Here is a 24,797-nt window from a genome sequence, read left to right on the forward strand (position 1 = left end):
TAAAGCCTTGCCTACTCGTTGCACGAAACACAGTAACACAATACTATTCTACGAATCTTCACCAATCTATGTGGAGTGTGTGGTAGTTTCTTCGGTGCGAACGCTGAACGCTTCGGCATGAATTGGGCCACCAATTAAAATGTTCATATAATAAATAAAATCATTTATCTTAACTGAAACAATGATATTACATAGCTTGTGAAACGTCGAGTACAAATCAACGCATTTCCTTGTAAACTAAGTGAAAACACTAGTCTTCTTCTTCAGGGTATAATGTACACTTATTTATTCATATTAAAAAGAAAAGAAATCCAACAGACCGCATGTCTAGTCATGCGTGGGTATCGTGAAAAACCATCGACACCACCCCTCACTAGCGCCAGGGCCAGCCCACTTTGTAAATTCGATTACTATATTCACTTACCATATTGTTACCTATTGTCCCATAGGACAACCGCCCTGTCAGTGTTGTGGAAACTAGTGTCCATCATGAATTAGGATATTGTTTAGGTAAGTCTAGACTTTAAGATATAAAAAGAACATTAAGCTATTTCTAGAAATATTTTTAAAAAATTATTCTAAAAACAATTTTGTTAAAAATTTATAAAGTTTAGAAACAATAAATATCTACCCATTCTATATTTGAAAATGCTGTCTTTATTATCGCAACCTTTTCAAGTATAACAAATAAAAAACACCTATCCTATTTTTATTTCTTACAATATCCTTAAAGATAAACTTCGTTAACCCTCCGTTTAATATATCCAAAATACAAAGACAAATCTCCTCCTCATACTTTAAACATTGCATTTAATTCATAATTTCAATGATTAGTGAATCTTTAAGGAGGTTTATTAAAAATTGATATACATATTTTATAAAAAAAAATCTGTTTAAATCAAGGATTTCAAAGTTTGTCTTTGGCTTTAAACGCGCTTACTTCTGTAACTATAAACAATAAATATTAAAAATTGCAGATAACAATAAAAGATACTGTATTCGTTACAGATATTTCAATAATATAGAACCTTCGTTATAAGCATATTATCAAAAATTATTAAAAATTATTATAGTCTACAAAAAGGGCATAACTAAAACTATAAAATTTCACTATCAAACACAAAATGAATCACGCCATATGAATACAATATCGAGAAAGAAACAGTCGAGTTGAGAACCACTCGTGTGGGAACGTCGGTTGATACTCGGATATCAGTCACGTCTCTATAGTTACAAATGGTTAATAATAAAACATCGATTATAGCTTAACGATATTTTTATCTCGTTTTGCAAAAGTTTCACAAAAGTACTGTTTGAGTTCCGTTATCACACTCCTTGGGTATCGATTACCCGAAATGGTGGAAGTTTTGTATAGTTCTTACTATACTGAGAATTTCTTAATAATAACAGTGAGCTATCTGGAAGGGTCACGTATTGGACAGATGCATTTCATGGGTTACACGTATGTACTACGTATTTTTAATGATATACACCATCCTTTCACACACAAAATACTGGCAATAAGTGAAGTTGAGAGCCGGACATATTCTCGATTCCCGGAAATTACTTATCTGAAAAATAGAACTTTCTGGAGATTTCTTTTCAATTTATTTAAAGCTACCAAGCTTTGATATGCATAAGAGCATATGTAGGCATAAAATGGTTTAATAAGAATTTGATAACAATCGTCCTTTTTCCCTATTTTGCGAATGCCTTCAATGCCTGATGGGGTTTAGAAGATAGATTTCAGACAATCCAACCTTTTCCTTCAGAAGGAGATCGAAGACAGCAGTAAGATAACGACAGTTCTTCCATCACTAAGATTTCAAACATAAAATTTTCCTTCAAAAGGAGATCTAACTAAATACCAAGATAACTTACTTAAACTTTATTTTTTCAGTGATAAGATTTCACACACATCGTTTTCCTTCAGAAGGAGATTTAACTCAGTTACAATTCTGTGTAATGTGATTTAAAATCACTTTTAAACCACAGTCCTAGTCCCCATCCTTCAGTAAGAGTTTCCATACATCCCATACTAAGAGAGATTCTCTTCGAAAAGCACATGCTCAATTGTATTACCGTCACATCGGTCATAATCCCATGCTGCCAGTCACGTGGCTCACGACGCTTCTACACGTGGTTATAGTTTTGCAGCGGTGTCAGATTTTACGCACTATAAGAATGTGGGTATGATAAAATACAACAAGTTCTTCTATAGTATTTTCTTGTCTTTGATTTTACGCGAGTATTATACATTGAGAAATTAAAGACTTTTTAACGGATTTTAGTCCAGACACCCGGGCGGAGCCGGGACGTGCGTCTAGTAATTAATAAAAACAGGTTTTACAATCGTATGTACTAATTACAAGTAATTACAAGTATGGATAACATTAAATTCCTTAAATACAAACTTATTGGCAAAGAAGAAAGACTAGATAAATAAAAAATAATAAACCTAAAGTTTAACATAAATTTTTATATACTATATTAGGCATTTGCTTGCTACGGTATAAAAATGCATTAATAATTTCATTTCGATAATCATAAAAAGAGTCTATTGATATCAACATTAGGAAAATGTCAGTAGATCAATAGATACAAATCCTGTTTTATACGCATTTGCTTAAATATTAATAGCGTATTTGTTTGTTCAGGTAATCTTTCATATGTATATCCATATATACTGTACGGCCCGTTTTATTTATTTAGTTATTATACTTTATTGCTCTGGAAAAATTACAAATTGAGACTTATCCTAGGTGATGTTTTCTTTTCCTCACTCGTCCCAGTCCATTCCTTCTTTCCAGTCGTTAATCCTTTCCTTTTCCCTTGCCCCAAAAAAGTGGGCAACGCATTCGCAGAGGCGGTGGTGATCGCTAAGCATCAGGCGAACCACCAGTTCAGTTGCCCGCTATGACATAAAAAAAACGTCAAATATGTATGTAAATGAATAAATAAATAAATACATATTTATTTATCTCTATTATATATACTCATATATAGTAAGTAATTGGAAATAATATAATAAATGAATATAAATGGTATAAATTTTATAAATACAAGTACATTAGCAATTGTTCATTATTCTGTAGATTCCATACGATAGTGGTAATGAGCAGAAAGGGTATTAGAAGCTCTAAATTCACACTACCTTAGAAATATATGTGTTTCATTTTAATCTTATTTAAGTCTTAACACACACACAAATGCATTTTAAGTATATGAACACTGGGTTCATCACATATATGTAATAAATTATCTCATTACGATATATGAAACTTTAAAATTCTAATTTCTTTAATACAAACCTGGAATTCATGAATTTATCTCATTATCTTGATAAATATAACCAGGATTAAATAATTTCCTTACGTATACTGTATATAAGAGTAAGACAAATAAATCTCTATATCTGTATCTATATAAATATGTGCCGTATTTATATTAGTTATAGTGAGACTTTTACAAACATCCTTCCATCCTTACAAACTAACTCTTACATTATTATGACGTTCGTGTAAATAGGATAGTTAGCTGTGCTTAACACATTATCAGCTCCATTGAAATATATTTTATCCTAAGATCTGTCTTCAATCAATACGGTACAATTCGGCTAATGTTTTTATCCTAAGATCTGTCTTGACTCAATACAGTACAATTCGGTTAAATTTGTACGCCTTCTCCACAGTTTACGTAGCATAGAAACACATAATGTTTATTATATAATACACTAAGAAATTATCAAGCATTTCATAGACATGTCACACTAATAACTGAATGTTAAAATTAATTCCAACATCACGTTCTGGACATAATAACTTGCCGTATCGTCTACAACCCGTTATCCAATTTACGCATAATCTCCCTGTAAGGTCAACAATACTTACTGTATTTACCCTGACACAATAACCTTAGTTAGAACTAACCGATTGCAATTATAGCATTGTGGAACTTATGAATGCCACGTGGAAGCCAGAAATGGGAATGACTTTAGGGGTGATGATGGTCCTTGGTGTGGAGTCTATAATCTTTGCTTATTAGTCTGTGGTCCCTCAAAGGAGGCCTGTGTCCCAACAGTGGAAATATATATGGGAATATATGGGAACCACAATAAATTACACGGCTTATATTGAGTTCGTTTGTTCTGTCGCAGTAACCAAATCCAATTGCTAGCGTTTTAATTTTGTTGTAATGCTCTTATAACTATATTTAATTTGATATCTATATTGGAAGGATAGGAAAAGACGAACCCAGATCGTATTTTTTTGTAATTTGTTCCTGCTATTTTAATAATTTATGCAGCTGTATACATAAGCTTATGCAACTATCACAATTCTGAAAATTATCACGACACCTCATACGCCAAAACCCGTCCAGCGATAGGTCATACATACATACGTGCTCCAAAAATATCGCCTCCTTCGACGACTCTCATGATGATAGTTTTCCCAGTCCTCACCCTTACCAGTCAATTCCTTCTTTCCAGCCTTCAAACCCTTTGTTGTCCCTTTCCCATTAAAAGCAGGCAGCGCATTCACAAAGGCACTACCTCTGCGAATGTTCATGGGCGATGGTGATCGCTTATCATCAGGCGAACCACCAGCTCAGTTGCTCGCTCTGATAAAAAAGAAGGCTCTGAATTATTGATACAGTACAAAATAAATCTGATTTCTAAAGCATTTGCTTTTGATTGTCTCAGTTCCAACAACTCAGAATATTATATTACCTTTTATAAAATACAATACTTATTGAACTATGGAAAACCACAAATAGTTTTACTCAGACCACGATTTAAATAATATAATAGAACTAAAAATTAAATTTTCGCTGACAAGAATGAGCAGCCAATGTCATATATTAATACTCTGTTATATGGTTTCGCGCCTTGAAATGGAATTCCGAAAGTTCATTGCATTTTACTTGGAAATAGAAGAGTATGAAAATAGTTTGAGTCTCTGCATGGGGGAACATTAATTTATATATTTACAAAAAATGTAGTAGTAAAAAATGAAGGAACAACAAAAAACTGTCAAATCTAATATGATTTTAAGAAAAAAAAACCTTTTGAAGTGTATATTAACAGAAGACAATAATACACTTAATAAATAAAGCGATTCACTTTACAAATATTTCATTTGTGACTATTCCGCTATTAGTCATTCAATGAATACTGCATCCTGATAAGATCGAGCAAACCCGTCTAATTCTGCTTAAAGAAAAGCAATCTATAAAACAGATGTGAACCGCGCTGTGCGAATGCATTTTACTTTTTACCCAGCTACGCAACCCAAGATTATGCTTTTATTCACAAATGCTATGATTGCACAAGTCTTGTAATAAATATACAAGAGAAGTTTGTATTACAAGAACGGATTTCCAATGATATAGAGTTATGTATCAGGAATAGTTTATAAGTCCATTTTTTGTGTTTGTACTTGACCAAATGAAACGCATGAGTTTGTTCAGTACGTTATATACTTTAAAAAATGCCATTTTCAAATAACATATATTTGAATTTGATGAAACTGTATAATGCATCATGAATTTGGTTTATAAACACTATAAACGCACCTACCCTTTCTATTCTGAAAACGTAGAATGGCTTCTTTCCAGCGTGACAAATTGACAATCATTGGCTCTAATTATACAATCAACTGGATATCTCGCTCGAGAATTCAAAGGAGACAATAGACAGTCCCCGCTTCCTAGCATAGTGAACATTCCCATGGCATTTCCGGGACAAAAACTATATCTCTTTTTCGGATCTATAACTATCTCTGTACTCATTTTTTTCCAAATCCTGAAATTAGCGCTTCTTCAGCTTTTATAATACTTCATATTCTATCTATTATCGTTATATATTAACAGGTTGCACTTAAAATATAAATAAAACGTAGTATAAACAATAGATTAAGTGCTTAGTGTTAGCTATCCACGACACCCATCAGCAGCACATGGCGTTTCCTTTGATCTAGAAGCGGCTATTAATTTGTTTACACGTGAGAAAATCCTGCTTCATATGATTTTGTACGGTTGCGAGTTGCAGCGGTGGATGTTATAAATATTTGAGTTTATAGATTACGTCGCTGGTAGATAAAACGACTAACGACGAATCTATTTATTCTGTAATAATTATAAACATTAATAAGTAGCTTAACATTGGAAACAGGTAATAAATTATATAACCGAAGTATTTGGGAGTATGCTAAGTGCGAGATTATTTATATTTTTATTATTTTTTTTATAATATAGATTATCACACTATACATATTATCACAATTCACACTATATACATAAATTATATCACACACACTAATATTATAAATGTGAAAGTTTGTTTGTTTGGATGTTTTTCCGTCAATCACGCTAAAATAACTAAACGGATTTTGATGAAATTTGGTATACAGACAGGGTATGAGTAGACTTGAGTGACAGGATTTTCATACCGATTAAATGCTCCCTTAGGATAAAAGGAATCTTGATAACTGGGCGGAGCCGGGATGTGCGTCTAGTTTCCAATAAAAATCAAGAGGCGATATTTCAAATACAAAGGTTCTCAAGACTAGAAAGAAGGCAAAAACGTTTTTTTGTCTCCGGTGTTAACCACTGGAACATAAAATCATTTGTAATATTTATCAATTAAAAGCTTTAATAATAACATTAACTCGAACTTAAAAAAGACAAAAATCCGCTGTCACCGGGGAACGCCCTTACCATTAGACCATTCCCATACGTTATTATTTAAACCATTATAGACTTACAGCAATAGTAAATCTATATAAAAGGGTAAATAACGTTTCCTTTTATTGTAACCACGAAGAAAAACAGACGTTTTATAAATAAATGTATTTTTAGAACAGATACGAAACAGGGTGCGATGGATGCGATGACCCCTGCTCTCAAAAATGTGTTTTAATAAATTAATTAGACATTCTAGTATCTCGAAATATACACAGAGACAGCTGCGTATGTAATATGTAGGTAGTTTTACTTAATGCTTGCAATAAGATATTCGAAATTTTCTAAATAATATGACAAAAAAGTTAATATTTAAATTATTTTATTCCTAATGTGAAAAACAAAAAAAAACGATCACATAAAACCAATGTACTGGGCAGTAATGGCAATAATTAAGTTTTCGAGACTAAAGCGATAGAAAACATCGTGTCGAAATTCGTTATGTCGAATTGAGCACCTCGATCTTTTCTGAAGTCGGTTAATATAAATAATTTTATGTATTGCCCATAAAATAAATCTGGCCAAATCAAACTAGGCTGTCAAAACATTAAAAATTATCTCGATCGTGAGTCATATTAAAAATCCAATACATCAGAAATAGCATCATCCCATCAGTTACAAGAGCTTTTTATAAGAGGTGCGCGTGCGCACAGTCAATACTCTATAAATTTTATTAACTGTTTTATGTGTTTGATTGTTTATTTTGTTCTTCAACCTTGTTGACGGATGTGTTTGTGTATTACATAGTATTTTTGTGAGGGAAAACTTTTTAAACATTTTTTGCAAAATGAGGCGACGCAAAAGAGGCAAGCGTATTCGAATACGGTTTGATATGAATGATTCGGTGAGTTTCATAATTTATTTTGAAATTATTTACCAACAAAAATTCTTAGAAAAACAAATGTTTAAATGAAAACAGGATTGACTATTTTAATATAGCAATTAGCTTCAAAATTATATTTTAAGGTTATGCATGTACAAACATTCAAGCAAATATACAGAAATACTAACATGTGTTTTAAAGTTTGTGTAGTACGACAAAAAACGCTAAAATTTTTCAACTTTTGTCCGAGTTATCTTTTTGTTTTCGGAAAGAATCTATAAAACTTAATTTTTGACTTTTGATATTTTATTTGTACTTAAGCTCTAGGTGGATTTTGGCTAAACCAATTATGAATATTTCTCTGAGTTTATTATCTATATAGGTAATTATTTGTATAGACATCAAGATATTTCTAACCCCAATAACTAAATACTCGGAAAAACTGACATTTCCTTCCGAATCAATACGAGATTGTCATTTTATCTTATTTAACGCAAACTATGACGACTCAGCATACAACAAAACATGCTCAATAAATCATTGAAGATTACACTGTCCAAAAATCCACACCCGAAGAATACTTAAGAATAAATATGTCAGATTTATTTTTTATATTACTCTATTTTTCAAGATATCTCACATTGTTATCGCGCATCTTCACAGCAGAGGTTGAGTGTAGGGTCTTATTGTATGTTGTATTCTATTGAAATTGTTTAAAGGTTTATTAATGTCATACAGGGCAAGCTGGTGGTTCGCCTGATGGTAAGCGATCACAGCCGCCCATAATTTTTGCAGAGATGCACGTTGTATATATGTTGCCCGCTTTTAATTTCAAAATAAGCAAGATGTAAAGTTATGATTTAAAAAACTCCAAAATCCATTTTACAACGAAGGTTCTGCTAGTATTTCTAATTTTCAGATTCCCGACCCAGGCCCAATAAATTTCACCTATGTATTTCACAAATAATGCGACATTCTATTGTTAAAGTATTTCAAAGATAGTAGATAGATAGATAGTAGTTCAGTAGATTCAAAGATTACTCCGAATAATCTGCATAAACGTTACCTCTTTGTACTGTTAGTATCTTATTTAGTTAATATCTTATTCAGTATTAAATTCTATATCTATGTCTTAATCTCCATATCTATTAAATTGTTGACCATAAGGCGTCAGTAAATGTTACCACGTTGTCAAAACAAAATATTACCAAAACAAACAATGGACGTAGGACCATAATTGGGAAATATAGAGATAAAGCTCGCTTATGATGATGTATTCTACCAGATGTGCTCTTATATACACACTTTATTTCACTAAAAATACTTATATAATATATGATTTTACTTTAGCTTACATAAAGGATCCTCCTTCCTTGGTACAGTGGTTAATACGTGAGCGTAGAACCGAGGGGTCCTGGGTTCAAGTCCCGGTGGGGACGCACAAAAAGAAATTCTCGGTCTGGCAGGACATAGAAGGCTGATCACCTACTTGTCCCTAAAGAAAATCGATCAGTGAGACGGATGTACATCATCTGCCCCATACCCTACTAGGGGTCACTTATATAAAGGATGCAATAGTATGCAGCAAAACAGTGATTCGTCTTTGTATATGTAATAGAATATGTATAATATTAATATTAAACTAGTTGTTCGCCCCGGCTTGCCCCCGTGGTACATATATAGCCTATGACACTCAGTGACGTTTCAACTTCCCAATGGTGACAAAGTTTTTTTTAAATCGGTCCATCAGCCTTACGTAAAAACGTTAAACATACAAAGATACGAAAGTTTCCTTTTTCTAATATTAGTGTAGATTGGACGGAGATCCACATCCTTTACCTCGTCCTCCCCATTCCAATCCTTTATTCCTATCAACCCTTTCCTTATCCCTTACCTAAAAAGTGGCCAGCGCATTTGCAGGGACCCTCCATCTGCAAATGTTCTGGCTTATGCAGTGGTAGTGGAGTGGAGTGGTACTGGAGCTCAGTTAACTATAACGCCTTACATAAAAAAAATAATTGTTTATTTATTAACTTTGATAGTTAATTATTAATTTCCACTTATAAAAAATATATAGTAATAAAGAGAAAAGTCGGGGTGTTCTACTTGTATAAAACAATTATATTTACATATCATTCTGTCCCCACTTGTCACAGTTGACATCAAAATAACACCTTTAGCAGTAACGATTTACCCCTCGTATTGTGTTGTTGTATCCACGTTTCTTTACAAAATTATTCTCATACCTGTTATTTGGCTTTTGTGTGAATATTGTAAAACATCTAAAAATCTGTTGTTTATAAATATAGATGCTATTTCTTAGATATAAACAACAAAAAATCATATTTATTTTGAAGGGTAAGTATATCACTGCGTTTTATAAAGTAAATTTTGATCAAATATAAAAGACAAGTGTTTTTTAATGAATTGTTGCAGTTTTAGTGTCAGGTTAGAACATATACATTCAGATTTAAATTTATTTACTTTATAAGGACATTAAATATATATTAATTTATACACTTACTGATTGAATGATGGATGTTAGCATAATATGAATAATATGATGATTTAAGCGGAACCAGTTCAAATAAAATTAACATACAATTTGCGTCGATTTTACACTAGTTTGAGTTAAAATTACATTAAATAAATGACATACAGCCCCTTTAGTTCTATTATATCTCAAAATGAATTAATTTAACAATTATCAGTTTTAAGTTAAAACCACAATTGTAATAATGTTAAAATTCGATGTCTAACCGACCCACCGTGTGATACGACCCAGCGACGAATTGTTATCTATTGAACGACAAAATTAATCCTAAAAAAAAAAAAACAACATATATAACATATTCTTACAGATACATAGACATCCTACTTCAGACAACTAAGAATATCAAATCACAATTTAACAGCAGAATTGTTGTCAGACAATATTGAAAGCATATTGTTGCTCTTACAGTGATGCTACAGCCTTCATCTTAATCAATTTATTTTAACAGTCAATAACCTCAACTTAACGGTATTTGTCTTCCAGAACAAAATGAATCGTGGCTCGAAGGAAGAGCTTCTTGGCAGCTCTCAGGAGGCTCTGCTGAACAGCCAAAACGACCTTCGGAACGTATACGAGCGCCCGCTCACCAGGGAAGAAAAGACATTCCTTCTGAACGCCGACAGAGGTGACTACGCGACTGTTAAACGGTAAGGAACGTTTTACTCGATGGTTCTGGAAAGTTCTCGAAGCTTCTAGAAAAAATCGTGTAGGAAAAATCTCAAATTTTCTAGATGGAGGTTATAAATTTATATTATCGGAGTGTTTATAGGACAATTTAATTTATTAAATGACATTAAAACATAGTATTTTAGATTTGTGGCATTAAAAAATAAAAATATTGAAATACATTACAATACAATACAATAAAATACAAATTAACTATAATTAGTTGAGTGGCCTTCCTAATATAGTGGATATTTTTTCAATAGTCATATTCATATTTGAAGGTATTTTTCTCAAATACGTTAAAGATTTTTGAAAACCTATGAAATACGACTCAAATGTGTTGAAATATTCAAAAATAATATCTAATTTAATCAACTGGAAAATTCCAGTCACTGATGCCGTGGACTTTATAATATAAACTCCAGATCGATTAAATTCAATCAGAAGCCACGAAATATTTGAAATAAAACTATGTTATTATAAACTTCGGGTCGTCGAAAGAATCACTATAAAACGTAATCTTGTTTGTTTGCACGTGTGCGCTTGTCGCGCACCTTTTATATGTCATGGTTATCACTAGGTAATACTGAGTTTATCCGGATATATTATGTGTACGATTTGATTGACTTTGGATTAAATGAATTAGGTTACTTTGATATTATTTTATTAAAATTATCTATGTTCAAAGACTACCGAAATGGCGTTCGTAATACTACACTTACAAAATCGGGGGAGGGGGGGGGGTTGCAGTGATATCTTAAAGCAGTACTAATTTAAGTGTGGGAAAATGATGGCGATACAGCTTTGTCATTTTGTCATTTTCCCACACTGGAATTAGTACTGCTTTAAGACGTCACGGTAACCTCCCAGGTATTTGTAAAACAAAGCAGAAATTATTCTATAGATACATATATCTGCTTGCAATTATTAAATCATAATTTGTATTCTAACATAAAAGTCTTTGTCATCCGTTCGATTATTGGCTTTTCAATTTAAATGAATCACAGAACATTGCTCAAGCTAAAATCCATGACGACATTTATAAAGGATACAAAGAACACATGCATTCTTACACACGAAAAAATGCACCTTGAGCACACAATCGGGTCAAAACATCGTGCTATTTGCATACTTTCGAAAGGAAAAGTGGTAATATTTTGAAAACTCAAGATTTTTAACAGAAGGTTTATATTAAATATCGAAGTAAAATTTAAACGGCTGAAAGCATTTATCAGTCAATTAAAGTAACAGCTGCCATTAGCTGTAAGCATTTTAAACTGCAAGATATCGTAAAAAAAAGATTGTGAGTCCGTCTAATAGGAATATTTATCGCCGTATTTAGTTATATTTCTTTTCTCTTTTTCTTATCTTTGAAATCCTCGCCATAGAAAGAACTCACTAAGTTCTGCATTCAAAGAACATAAGGACACTGAGATTATTATTTTTAACTCTTATTTAATAGATAAAGACGATATTTATTTCTTTTGTCTCGTTTAACTATATTGTTAAGAAACGTCAGGATATATATATATGTCCTGACTTTTGCAATGTAATAAATAAAAGTTCCCTAATAATTCAGTTCAAATTATTCCTTAACTGGCTGCGCCCCGCGGTTTCACTAGGAATATCAGTATAAAAGTTGTCCATATGTTATTCCAGTTGTCCAGCTGTCTACGCACCAAATTTCATTGCGATCGGTTTAGTACTTTTGCGTGAAAGTAACAAACACACACACATCCCTACAAACTTTCGCATTTATAATATTAGCAGGATAGGAAGTTGGATATGACTTTCCAATAAAATAGATAAAGTTGAAATCACTTCCTCCCGACTTGTACTATAGATAAACATGACATTAATGTCAAAATGTTCCAGATTAATAGACCAATATGCATCGAAGCCAGACGTGTTGGACATCAACTGTGTGGACCCTCTCAACCGGTCAGCTCTAATCGCCGCTATTGAAAACGAAAACATTGAACTTATACGACTGTTTCTCGAAGCTGGCATCAAAGTTAAGGTAACGTTTTTTTTAGTCCAGTTCTACAGCTTCGATATGGCTTGTTCAGCTTATCCGAAAAAGACACGTAATGCATGAAAATAAATATCAAAAATCTATACTAATATTATATACCTGAAGAGTTTGTTTGTTTGTTTGAACGCACTAATCTCAGAAATTACTAGTCCGATTTGAAAAATTCTTTAAGTGTTAGATGACCCATTTATTATAGGAAGACTAGCCCTTCCCATTCCATTCCTTCTTTCCCGTCATCAATTCTTTCCTTATTCCTTAAAAGCAGGCAGCGCATTCTCAGAGTTCTGAGCCTCTGCGAATGTCCATGGGTGGTGATGATCGTTTACCATCAGGCGAACGACCAGCTCAGTTACCCGCTATGACATAAAAAATAAAAACGGCGATAATCATTTTTTTCTGTCTTATAAAATTGCGTTATTAATATGCACTTATTAATTGTCATTATTTTTTTTTATAAGAAAGCCATCCAGCCAGCCAGCGGCTTTGTAGTGAAAAAACACAATTACTGTGTCAAATTGGGGGGGAGTGGGGACATACAGATGAATAAACACATTACCAAATTTCATAGTTGCAGCAAAATTTTCTCTAGACAATGATCTGTTCAAGCTTTGCATTTTGATACAAATATGAAACAATAAAATAAGAACTCTCAATACGTATTCCTTAGGGAAATCACAAATGTATAGTTTTCAGTAGAACGTAAGTATATTTTCATAAACGACATCTTTATATTCAAACACCGAATCTCAATAGACGTAAATAAGATTTGTATGGTCCGTTTTGTTCTAAAACATTGAAATATGACCACATTGAGACAAAACTGCTTTATAGGCCCATGGTGGTGTCGCGTGAGTTTCATGTGAGAATTCCTAGGTTTGATCAACGAGTGAGACTAATGATGCAATAACACATTAGTGTTCGTCATTCGCCTCGCAACTCGACTAAATATTCGTTAACAAACCACTGTTTACATATTCGTGAGTGCAGTAATGGCCTGTTCTTTTGAAAACCGCTCTTATCGTTATAACAAATCGCAAAACGAATAGCGAATGCACTGTATACTGCATGTTCTTTCTTCGCCTGACTATTCGAATATGCACAATAAAAATGCAGGCACAGATTAAATACGTATTAAAATAAAAATGCAGGCACAGATTATATACGACTGTCAAATCAAATTTAACAAAGCTCTGTCAGATAGAACGAGATCATAACGCTCATCAGTGCGCTAAACTGACGCGGCGCTATGACGCCGAATTGTATTGTACTACGCGTTACTGGCTTTGTCAGATGGAAAGCGTGTTAGGCGCGCGTCAGTGCGCGAACTCACGCCGCGCTATGACGCCGAATAGTGTTGTGCAATGCGATAATGGCTATATCAAATAGAACACGTACATAGCTTGCTTCAGGTCAGGCTTAGCTTGTTTCTGATCGCTAACCTAAGCCATGCTATGACGCTGAATTGCTTTGTTCTATGCGATAATAGCTTCGTCAGAAAGAACGTTTATTTAGCGTGCGTCAGAGTTAATCTGACGCCGCGATATCACGCGATATCGCCGCGCCGAATTGTACGAGATTCAGATTATATATATATATATATATATATAAGTATAATTACACGAATTAAAGGTATTATATAGAATTCATTATAAGTAATGATGTAAACATTAAAATACATCGTCATTTTGTCAACATGTTTTAAGTAATTGACAGTAGAGAAGCAGTATAAAATGTCGTTAAACCTCAAGGCCGTCTAGATTAAATGCAAAACAAAGTAAATTAGATCGATTATCGGCTATATCCAAATTGACTGTAATGTTATATAACAGCATTGCTTGATGATATTGAAATCCTATATTGTAGTAGTAAATATTTTGATATAGAATGAGTTTTTTTTTATCATTATTGTCGTTTTAGTTCATACAAGTTTATGGACAGATTTAGTAATTAAACACATACATCATTTAATAGACAACGCGTATAGACAGACTGGAGAATGTTCAAAATAAATCGAACCTAACCTAACCCATCATATCCTCCTAACTACGCGTGAGGTGCATTCCTTAGAATGCCCTTTCACAATCTCCCCGTGACCACGCTCGCTGTAAAGTGTTCGAAACGTCTGGTTAATAATATAATGAATAAATCGCGTTTAAAATCCGTTAAAAAGTTTTTAATTTCTAAATGATACTTTGATATTTACTATATTAGTAGGGATAAATCGCATCACACCTCTTAGTTAATCACGTCATCGATAACATGATTAGGCTATCAGGAAAATAAGTAAAAATTAACATCAACAATTTTACGTCGCAGGAGCACCGCGTGTAAATATTAAGAAAATAAAGTTAGGAAGGAGAGCAGCACACCTTAACGCAATTATGTGATGCTCCAGGCACCAATAAAAACGTTAGTGCATCGTGTTGTGACAGATGCCTAGAAATTATGAGTTATATACTCGTTTAATTATAATTAGTTCGACCGACATGCATTTAGGAAGTAATAGCTGCGCCCTGCGTAAGTCCGTATCCCGTAGAAATATCGGGATGAAAATATTGCCTATATGTTATTCCAGCTGTCCAGCTATTTACGTACCAAATTTCATTGTAATCAGTTCAGTAGTTTTTGCGTGAAAGAGCAACAAACACACGCACACATCCCTACAAACTTTCGCATTTATAATATTAGTAGGAGTAGGATAAGTAAGATCTAAAACTGTCAAATGTTCCATGATCGTATTTCGGTTGGAGAGATCGAAAATCAGGTACGAGTCAACGTTAAAGTTCCAATTTCAATTAAAATCGATTATTTGAATACTCTCTCTCTCTCTCTCTCTCTCTTCTCAGCCTTTGTATGTCCACTGCTGGACGTAGGCCTCTCCTCCTCTGTATTTGAATACTATCAGGTTGATATTTAATATATCATTAAATAATAATATCAAGTGTTTTTGATTGAACGCGCTAATCTCAGGAACTGCGAAACCAATTACGGAAATATTTCAGCTGTGGATATGTATCCCTGAGTGATAAAGTCTAAAAATTAACATACCACGAGCGAAGCCGGAGCAGCCGATGGCACTGAAATAAGCAAATCCCTACTTATTCTTCCAATATTCTATGTAAAAATAAATTAACAATAATTATTTACATCATAAAACTATGAATTAAATTTCGCATCAGAAAAGCTATAAAAACGTTATCGTTTCAAATACTTGAAATTAATTTAATTTCTTTATCATGTTGCTTTTAAACATATTAGGAAATGCCACTATTCTCTGCAGAATTAAAACGCAATATGCTTTGCATTTACGACTCCGTGTAGGGTCTGCAACATAACTCAATAACATCGTATTATTAAAGTTCAATTTAATAACTCCCTAATGTTACAAAATAGTAGAAGCTACTAAAGTATGCGCTATAACAATTTTCTTTCAGTAAGTCTCAAAATAATGAAATTTTTGAGGACAATACAGATTATTATTTAACACATCAATTTTTTTATCAAAATAAATTACTTTTTACATACAGTCGCATAGAAAAAAAATAAACATCAACACGCTCTTTGTTGAAACAGAAATTGTAACTTTTCACCATCGTTGCTGGCGGTACTTGATACAGTCGAATGCAGAAATCAACACTTAGTTAATTAGTAATTCTTGTTGCGGTCACGCTACAAGGATAATGGGAATTGAAATGTGAACATGGGCTACTGTCTGGTCCCTTAAATTACTGTTTATTAAATTAACGTATGTGTAGACTATAGTTTACATATTGAAATTTTTATGCCATAAGCGGATAACTGAGCCGGTGGTGCGCCTGATGGTAAGCGATCACCTCGCCCATAAACATTCACAGACTTAGTGCCTCTGCGAATGCGCTGCATTTGAAGGTAGAGGGGTAGGAAAAGGATTGACGCCTGGAAAGAAGGAATGGATTGGGAAGGGTGTGCTAGGGGAAACGGGCCTTATCATTTTATTGATTAACTAGCTGCGCCCCGCGGTTTCACCCGCGTAAGCCCGTATCCCGTATGAATATTGGGATAAAAAGATGCCTACATGTTATTTCAGTTATCCAGCTATCTACGTACCAAATTTCATTGCAATCGGTTTAGTAATTTTTGCGTGAACACATAAGAACACATCCTTACAACATTCGCATTTAATACTTTTTTGGGACATGACACGACATGGGAATTAAATTACAGTAATAATAAGATAACAATAAGATACAGTACCGTTATATATACAGTAATGGTTCGCTCTTAGGATGCACTACTTCATGCCATCAAAGAAGAGTACGTGGAGGCTGTTGAGATGCTGCTGCAGTGGGAGGAAGAGCATCACGTGGCCGGAGAACCTTATGTAAGCATATGATTTTGGTAAAAACTTCTTTAACCGCATTGAGCAATTAATTTTTAGTAGCCAAAAATCTAAGCTACGTCTTCGACCTGCATCTTTATTAATATTAATAATTTTTAAATGTATTTATTTAACTAATTAGGCTATCATGAGACAGCTCAATTAAAGACAGATAGACCGATCGATAGACAGCAAAGTCCCAGAAATAGGGTGCCGATTTAATCATTATTATAACTTTACATACATTTATTGTTTAATTTTAATACTGGCAGCATTTTTAAATTACGTACCGGATATCTATGATACTAGAAAAGAATATGTCTATGACTGTTAATTACCCCACTTTATACTCGCCGTATTTTCTAGAACATCCATAAATTCAGAATAAAACTTTAATCAGTATTTTATTACTGAAACTTTATACTTACTAAATGCAATTACGGAACTGATAATACTTTATTAATCTTACATCATAATAACACACGTTTATATGAACGGTGGTGCTTTTTAATTATGACTAGCTCTCCACCCGTGACTATGCTCTCGTGACTGCAGAATTTTGTACTGTGGATTTTCGAAAAAGAGGTACATTTGTGCGAGGTAATACACCAGGTTCATATGTTCCGGAAGTCAGCGTGACATCAAAACCAGCCTTGATACTCCAAAAAGGTGTCATCAAATTGCAGTAATGCTTCATTTTCTAAAGCACTTTCTCTTGTCTTTGGACGCGGTTGACATTTGGCTTTCGAGGCGGTACGTGCTGCAGATAATTTGTAATCATTTGATGGTTATTGTTCTTTTTTGTTTCTCGATATTAAACTGTAATTATAATCAATTTGGTTAAACTGCGAGCATATTTAATGCTTATGTATAAATAAATTGATGTGGTTGCAATCTAACTGCAAAATCAATAATGAGACCACAACACAACAATTTCTTATCCAACACTAAAAAAATCAAATCAGTTGGTAAAAAACCCACCGAGCAATTGAGTAACAGAGCCAAAATATTACACAGTTGAATTGACAACCTCTTTTTTTTCTTTTTTGGGATATCGATTAAAAAGAAAACGTTGGTTTCACCACTTTGAAGACGGGAACGGATTTTGATAAGTTTTGCTTTGTTAGAATTGTCTCTGCTTGTGTTAGGGTGATAACTGTAAAAAAAATTAAGCTAATGTATAAATAAATAAACAAAATCTTCTAGAGTTGGGAATCAGTCGATCCATCATCAGCGACCTTCACATCAGACATCACGCCGCTCATCCTGGCTGCTCACCGGAACCACTATGAGATCCTGAAGCTACTACTGGACAGGGGCGCCACTCTCCCAGTGCCTCACGACGTCAAGTAGGTACAGGACTCCAATTATTCCTAATTAAGGGGCTCCCTTAAGGCACAATTTAGTGGAAATTAAACTATGAAGCAGATTGTGTCAAAAGTATAGCTCGGTTATTGTTGGGAGCTCCCTCTGTGTCATTTGGGGGTAGAATTAAAGCTAAAAACCAGTCTCTGGTTAATATATGGAGTTATTGCGCTTGTGTTTACTGAATTTGAGATTTTCAGCAGTAGGAGTGAGTCTCACTTAATAATGGATGGATATTTTAGAGTCCGTATTAAATTGCCAATAAATAAAGTTGAAACTAATAAAGTGACTTAAATAGAAAATACACATAATCTATTAAATTGTAATAATAAAACATAAATAAATATGTTTAATCCTCCAAAAGGAAATAAATAAGGGTTTTTGATCAAACTTTTGGGATATCACAATAAAGGACTTACTTCAAAGTCGGCTATAATTCTAAAAGCGTTTCCACACAGATGCGGCTGCGACGAGTGTGTGAAATCATCTCAAGAGGACTCCTTGCGGCACTCGCAGGCCCGCATCAACTCATACAGGGCCCTCAGCTCGCCCTCCCTGATCGCTCTCTCATCTGCCGACCCCGTACTCACTGCCTTCCAGTTGTCATGGGAACTAAACAGCTTAAGCCGAATGGAAACTGAATTTCGCGTGGAATACAAGGTATATGTGACACTACTTGTGGAATTTTCTCTATAGTACCTTCCTAACCTATATCTGTTTTTCTTCTCTGTAGAAACTGATTTCTGAACCTGTGGTAAATGTTAAAAATGTTATGACGATTCGAAAGTGAAATAAGAAGTCTAATTGAATAAAAAATGTTTGAGTTTGAGTTTGAGTTTACCACACTATAAAAACCACATAAGCCATCTACAGTCAGTCATTATAATTTTTATTTATATTTATTACTAGATGCTCATCCCGGCTCCGCCCGGAAATTGAGATTCCTGATTTATCCCAAGAAGCATTGAATTGGGATAAAAAGTATCGTACCACCCAAGTCAGCTCATACCCTTACCTCATACCTACATCTGTATACCAAATTTCATCAAAATCTCTTCAGTAGCGTCAGTGTCAAACATCAAAACGAACAAACTTTCGCATTCACGCAATGTGTGATTTACACACATTGCGTACTAAATTATTACAGAGTTATATTAGAAGGCTGTGCTTTGAGCGTAAATAAATATAATGGCATTGCTTTCATGGTTGGCTGATGATGTACTTTATACTTTGTATTGTTATTGATAGATATTTGCTTGTCAGAGCGACATTTTTAAGGTTTCGGCGATCGAATTACGTATCGACACTTATTATCGGAATTTCAGTGAAATAAGTGTTACGATTTAAAATGTAGGTCACACATATATGTACCTTTGAAATGTACATGTGAGAATAAACAAAACATAACATATATTTATACTATCCTTGTTCCTATATGTATTAATTTCTTATCTATATATTTTTACACTTTCTTGTATGTATTTATACACTTTCTACCTTTTCAAAATTTAATTTTCCTATATCCAAAGGTTGACTGGAAGAAATCGCTTCTAAGCGATAAGGCCGCCAAATTGTACAATAGATATTGTTTATTGGTTTTTGTTAACTGTATGTGCATTGTACAATAAAGTGTTAGTAAATAAATAAAATAAATAAACAACGAAAATACACTTTGTAAGTATATTGGGTTTCTGTTGCTAAAAGTGGTATTGGATTTCTATGTGTCTTATTATTATGTGTATATTATTATTATAGAGAATTTTATTCAAAAAATGATTCATATAAAAAGGTTCACTTTTAAATGCTTAATGTATTAAGAGGATTTATTATTCAAGACTATTATCTATGTGTACCGAATATAACGTTTATCGATGTACCTAATGCTAAAATTGAACAAAGATTTTACTCTTTCAAACTTTATATAAGTTAAGTCTTAAAGCGTCTTTAAAGCGTCCATAGCAGTATTTATCATATCCTTTATTACAGGCTCATAGTCTTACTTTGAAACCTTTCAAATATATTACAGGCTCTGAGACAACAAGTGCAAGAATTCGCAACATCGCTACTGGACCACACGAGAACATCTCACGAATTGGAGATCATGCTGAACTACAACCCGTGGGAGGTGGACTGCTGGGAGCCGGGCGAGCGACAGACCCTGGGCAGGCTGAAACTGGCGATTAAGTATAAGCAGAAAATGGTGAGAATTTGATGTCTTTAATTAGTGTAATCTTTATTTTTCCGGATTATACATAATTATTACCTTAATATAGAACAAAGCAATGGAATAATATAGATATCTCCACTTGAAATTAAAAAAAAACTTTTTTTACAAGTGACTATAGGTGCATTGTATTATTTATAATAATGTATGCAATTTATGAAAGGAAAGTATGTAAAGCTCCTTTGTCAACTATAAGTACTGCTATCACACTTCTAAAATCGCCGAATTTCATTCATATAAATATTTACGCTTACCTACATTATTGAATAAATTACATTACAGTAGGTACATTGTTGTATAAATAGTAAGTACAATGTATTGAGTTTTTATTTTTATTTTTTATCTGCATTGATTTTAGTTTGTGGCACATCCTAACGTACAACAGCTACTCGGTGCTATTTGGTATGAAGGTCTCCCTGGTTTCAAGCGGAAAAACATCGTTGGTCAATGTGTTCAGGTAAAAAATGAAAATAATTTTATAAAACCTTTGTGAGATACAATCACAGTACTAGAATCTTACAGCACTCATATAAAGATTAAAAAAGAATACACGTTATAAACAATTTTCTTTTTATTTAAGGTGGCAAAACTCGGTGCTATGTTCCCCATATACTGTTCGATATACATGATGGCCCCCGATTCTGAATATGGTAGATTTATGAAAAAACCATTCGTCAAATTCATCTGTCACAGCTCCTCATATATGTTATTCTTATGTAAGTATGTGCGTAATGAACAAGTAAACCATATAAAATAGTGTATTTATACTTAGTTAAGGCATTGAATTATAAATTCAAATTGTTCACATGAAACATATCTTTCGACACCATATAAGCAATATTATTTTTTTAATATATTATTCTTTATTATTTACTTTTAAATTTTAATAAATATAACTCATTTTATTTAAAGTTTAAGAAGAAAACTGGTTAGTAGATAAATTAAAAGGAAAAATAAATGTCCCAGGAATAGTCTTCCAAATTCAAAATACAAGGAAACGTTTGCGCGCCAATTCCAAACGATACATAAACAACTTAATTAATTATGAAACTTTATTTATTTACAGCGTTACTATCACTGGCGTCTCAAAGAGCGGAATTCGTCGTATTGGAATATTCTGGAATATCCTGGTTGCAAGAGTTAGTGGAATACTGGAAAGCGCACGAGCGGGGATCGCTGCCTGGACTAATAGAATTTTGCGTCATAGTCTACATAGCAAGTAAATTTTAATTTATTGGCATGCATAATTCATATTTTTATTGCGGATCAATAAAGTATTGATGTTTGCATTGATTTAAACATTTATGAATTTTCTCTATTTGAATTGAATTTAACACAACAAACACATGACTTGAAACTTCATAGAATATAATACTTTTCATTTCATAAAATCTTCTATTAACAATAAGATATAAAAGTTATTTTTTCCAATTAATCACGTCTTTACATATTTATTATTGCTTATAAAATATAATTTAACCGAATCAAACATTTTTTACAAAGTCAGTCATAGCAAATATTCCCTGTGCTTATCAAATTACGTCTCTTAAAACATACGTATATGTCGTTTTAGTCACAGGCGACTTAATTACGCATTCATGTGAAATCGCCGCGGTTTTAACTATCTGGATAGTTAATATTATAGATAAAGCTAGAAGTTCCTAGTAGTAATGTTTACCTAAGTGATTTATAATCTTACCATGACACATAGCAGAACAAACCAGTTGTTCTTAATATGCTAACAATTGGTTAAGTAGATAGCACCTACTATCTACTAATTTTAACAATATTTATATAGGTATATATAACCAATCATTTACAGGAAAAAAAATCCATACAAACCGGATTAGACATTTTTCCCTTTTAATGAGAGACCACCTAAAAGCATTTTTATTATAAAAACAAATAGATACACTAAATAAAAACTTAAAAGTATCCTGAAATGTCCTTGTAAATTACTTTAGTAGTACTTTCTAGATTAGAAAAGAATAGAAAAAAAACCATGTCAAAATTTATTTAGATATTAAATGTAAAATTTATTCATATATCTGTATCACCTCAGAAAAAAAGGATTCCTGAGTCAGCATATATTTTAAGCGAAAGTGTTTACTCTGTTCTTCTGTCAGCATCATATTATAAGGAGAGGATTAACTTTATAGGAATACATTTATTTTTGTAGATATGACGGACTAAATAATGCAGGAATGATATTGATGATGTGATAATTTTTATATTTGAAATATTTTGTCTTCCTTTGTGATTTCTCAAACATACATACAACATTTCGCCTACAACACCGATTTACCTTGTTTTTGTTGATCTTTAACTTAAACTCATGATAATCACTAGACAAATTGTCCCCTAGGTTTAATATGGGGTGAGATCCGATCACTATGGTCTGGAGGTCTTATGGAATACATCAGTGACCTCTGGAACATGGTGGATTTCATCACCAACGTGTTTTACATAGCTTGGATCTGCCTGCGGTTTTCTTCATGGTACATTGTACAGGTAAGAAAAAAATTATGTTTTTGAGTTTTTAAATTTTCATTGATAAAAGTCAGACGTAGCATATTCATAAATATTGCTTTGATAACTTTCGGACTACATCTACAGCTATATATATTTATATAATTACGATTAATCCAACACGTAGACAACTTTAAGAGATTTTTTAATGTGCACATCAGTCAGCCCATGTCCAGGTAGACATACAGCTCGAGCTTGTGGCTGACGACCTATAAAAAAACAAAAATCAAATATTATATAGTGTGCAATAAAAGCAGAATATTATGGACTTAGGCGAGATGGTAAAACGAATACAAAACATTGATGCACAAAACATCTAACAACAAGAACTCCGCCCGATAGCGTGACTACAAAAGCGGCAAGGACCCGTGGTACCCTCGCGAGCGCTGGGACTCCTTCGACCCGATGCTGCTGTCAGAAGGCGCGTTCGCCGCGGGCATGATCTTCTCGTTCCTCAAGCTGGTCCACATATTCTCCATCAACCCACATTTGGGGCCGCTGCAAGTGTCCCTCGGCAGGATGATACTGGACATCATGAAATTCTTCTTCGTCTACATGTTGGTGCTGTTCGCGTTTGGATGTGGTATGTGATCATATTGATATGAAAAATACCATAGACTTATGAATATTGAATATTTCATACTATGATCTGATTTGATTACGACATCTCTGTCTCTCTGTTTCTTTACAAGCATACATAAGTAATTTTGATGGATTTTTTTATAGATAGAGGGATTCAAGAGGAAGGTTTATATATGCTTCCTGTATGTAGTATACATTCTTCCTGTCTTATGTGTTTTGTTACCAATTTAGCCCCAAACACTATGCTTAATCACATATCGATTTTGTGATTTTTTGGAAGAAGAGACAGACAGACACAGTTACTTTCACATTAATAATATTAATAGGGATAATTAGCATGGATAAAGTGAACTAATTCCAGAGAATTCCTGTATCTCATTATTTTACGATTCCCAAATGCATCTTGGGATTATTTGAATCCACACTGCAAACATGAAATAACTACTTTGATTCAATTCTGATTCAGTACGTGTAACAGAGCATTAATCTTATAAATTTTATATAATGGCTACGTATCAACACAACAAACAATTTATGGTCATACAATGGTCCATAAATTGTTTACATCGCTGGCAAGAAATTGATTAATGTTGTCTTTTAGTATGTAAGAGATGATACATTTTACTACTATGAAAATGAGTCGTAAGACGTAGTGGGTCACCTGTGAGCTAAATAAACTGACTTTATAAAGCAGTGTCATAAACAACGCTTATATATTTTTAAATAAATAAAGAAAACAACAGAGCATAGTTAATGTCTTATGCAGATATTCGTCTGTCAATTATTTTCCTCTATTCCTTATACCAATATTATAAATGCTAAATAGCTAAGTCTGTCTATCTCACGCCTAAAGTACTGAGCCAATTTGGATGAGATTTGGTACCAGGGATAACTTGAACCTGAAAAGAACATAAGATAGAC

At 33.2% G+C, this 24,797-nt stretch overlaps 1 protein-coding gene across 1 annotated transcript in view; it reads left to right on the top strand.

Annotated features, from left to right (window-relative positions):
• The first annotated feature begins 387 nt into the window (after nucleotides 1–387).
• LOC119837481 (transient receptor potential protein) overlaps nucleotides 388–24,797 on the top strand; it is a 29,995-nt gene continuing 5,585 nt past the window's right edge. The window contains exons 1-12 of the mRNA XM_038363074.1: nucleotides 388–510; nucleotides 10,602–10,765; nucleotides 12,660–12,804; nucleotides 17,084–17,179; nucleotides 18,383–18,525; nucleotides 19,000–19,201; nucleotides 20,568–20,741; nucleotides 21,124–21,222; nucleotides 21,346–21,481; nucleotides 21,832–21,984; nucleotides 23,131–23,276; nucleotides 23,637–23,877. Of these exons, the coding sequence (XP_038219002.1) occupies nucleotides 10,608–10,765; nucleotides 12,660–12,804; nucleotides 17,084–17,179; nucleotides 18,383–18,525; nucleotides 19,000–19,201; nucleotides 20,568–20,741; nucleotides 21,124–21,222; nucleotides 21,346–21,481; nucleotides 21,832–21,984; nucleotides 23,131–23,276; nucleotides 23,637–23,877 (1,693 nt within the window). The 5' untranslated portion in view covers nucleotides 388–510; nucleotides 10,602–10,607. The remainder of the gene's footprint in view (nucleotides 511–10,601; nucleotides 10,766–12,659; nucleotides 12,805–17,083; nucleotides 17,180–18,382; nucleotides 18,526–18,999; nucleotides 19,202–20,567; nucleotides 20,742–21,123; nucleotides 21,223–21,345; nucleotides 21,482–21,831; nucleotides 21,985–23,130; nucleotides 23,277–23,636; nucleotides 23,878–24,797) is intronic.

The sequence above is a fragment of the Zerene cesonia genome, chromosome 27 (genome assembly GCF_012273895.1).
Source record: "Zerene cesonia ecotype Mississippi chromosome 27, Zerene_cesonia_1.1, whole genome shotgun sequence".
Lineage (NCBI taxonomy): Eukaryota > Metazoa > Arthropoda > Insecta > Lepidoptera > Pieridae > Zerene > Zerene cesonia.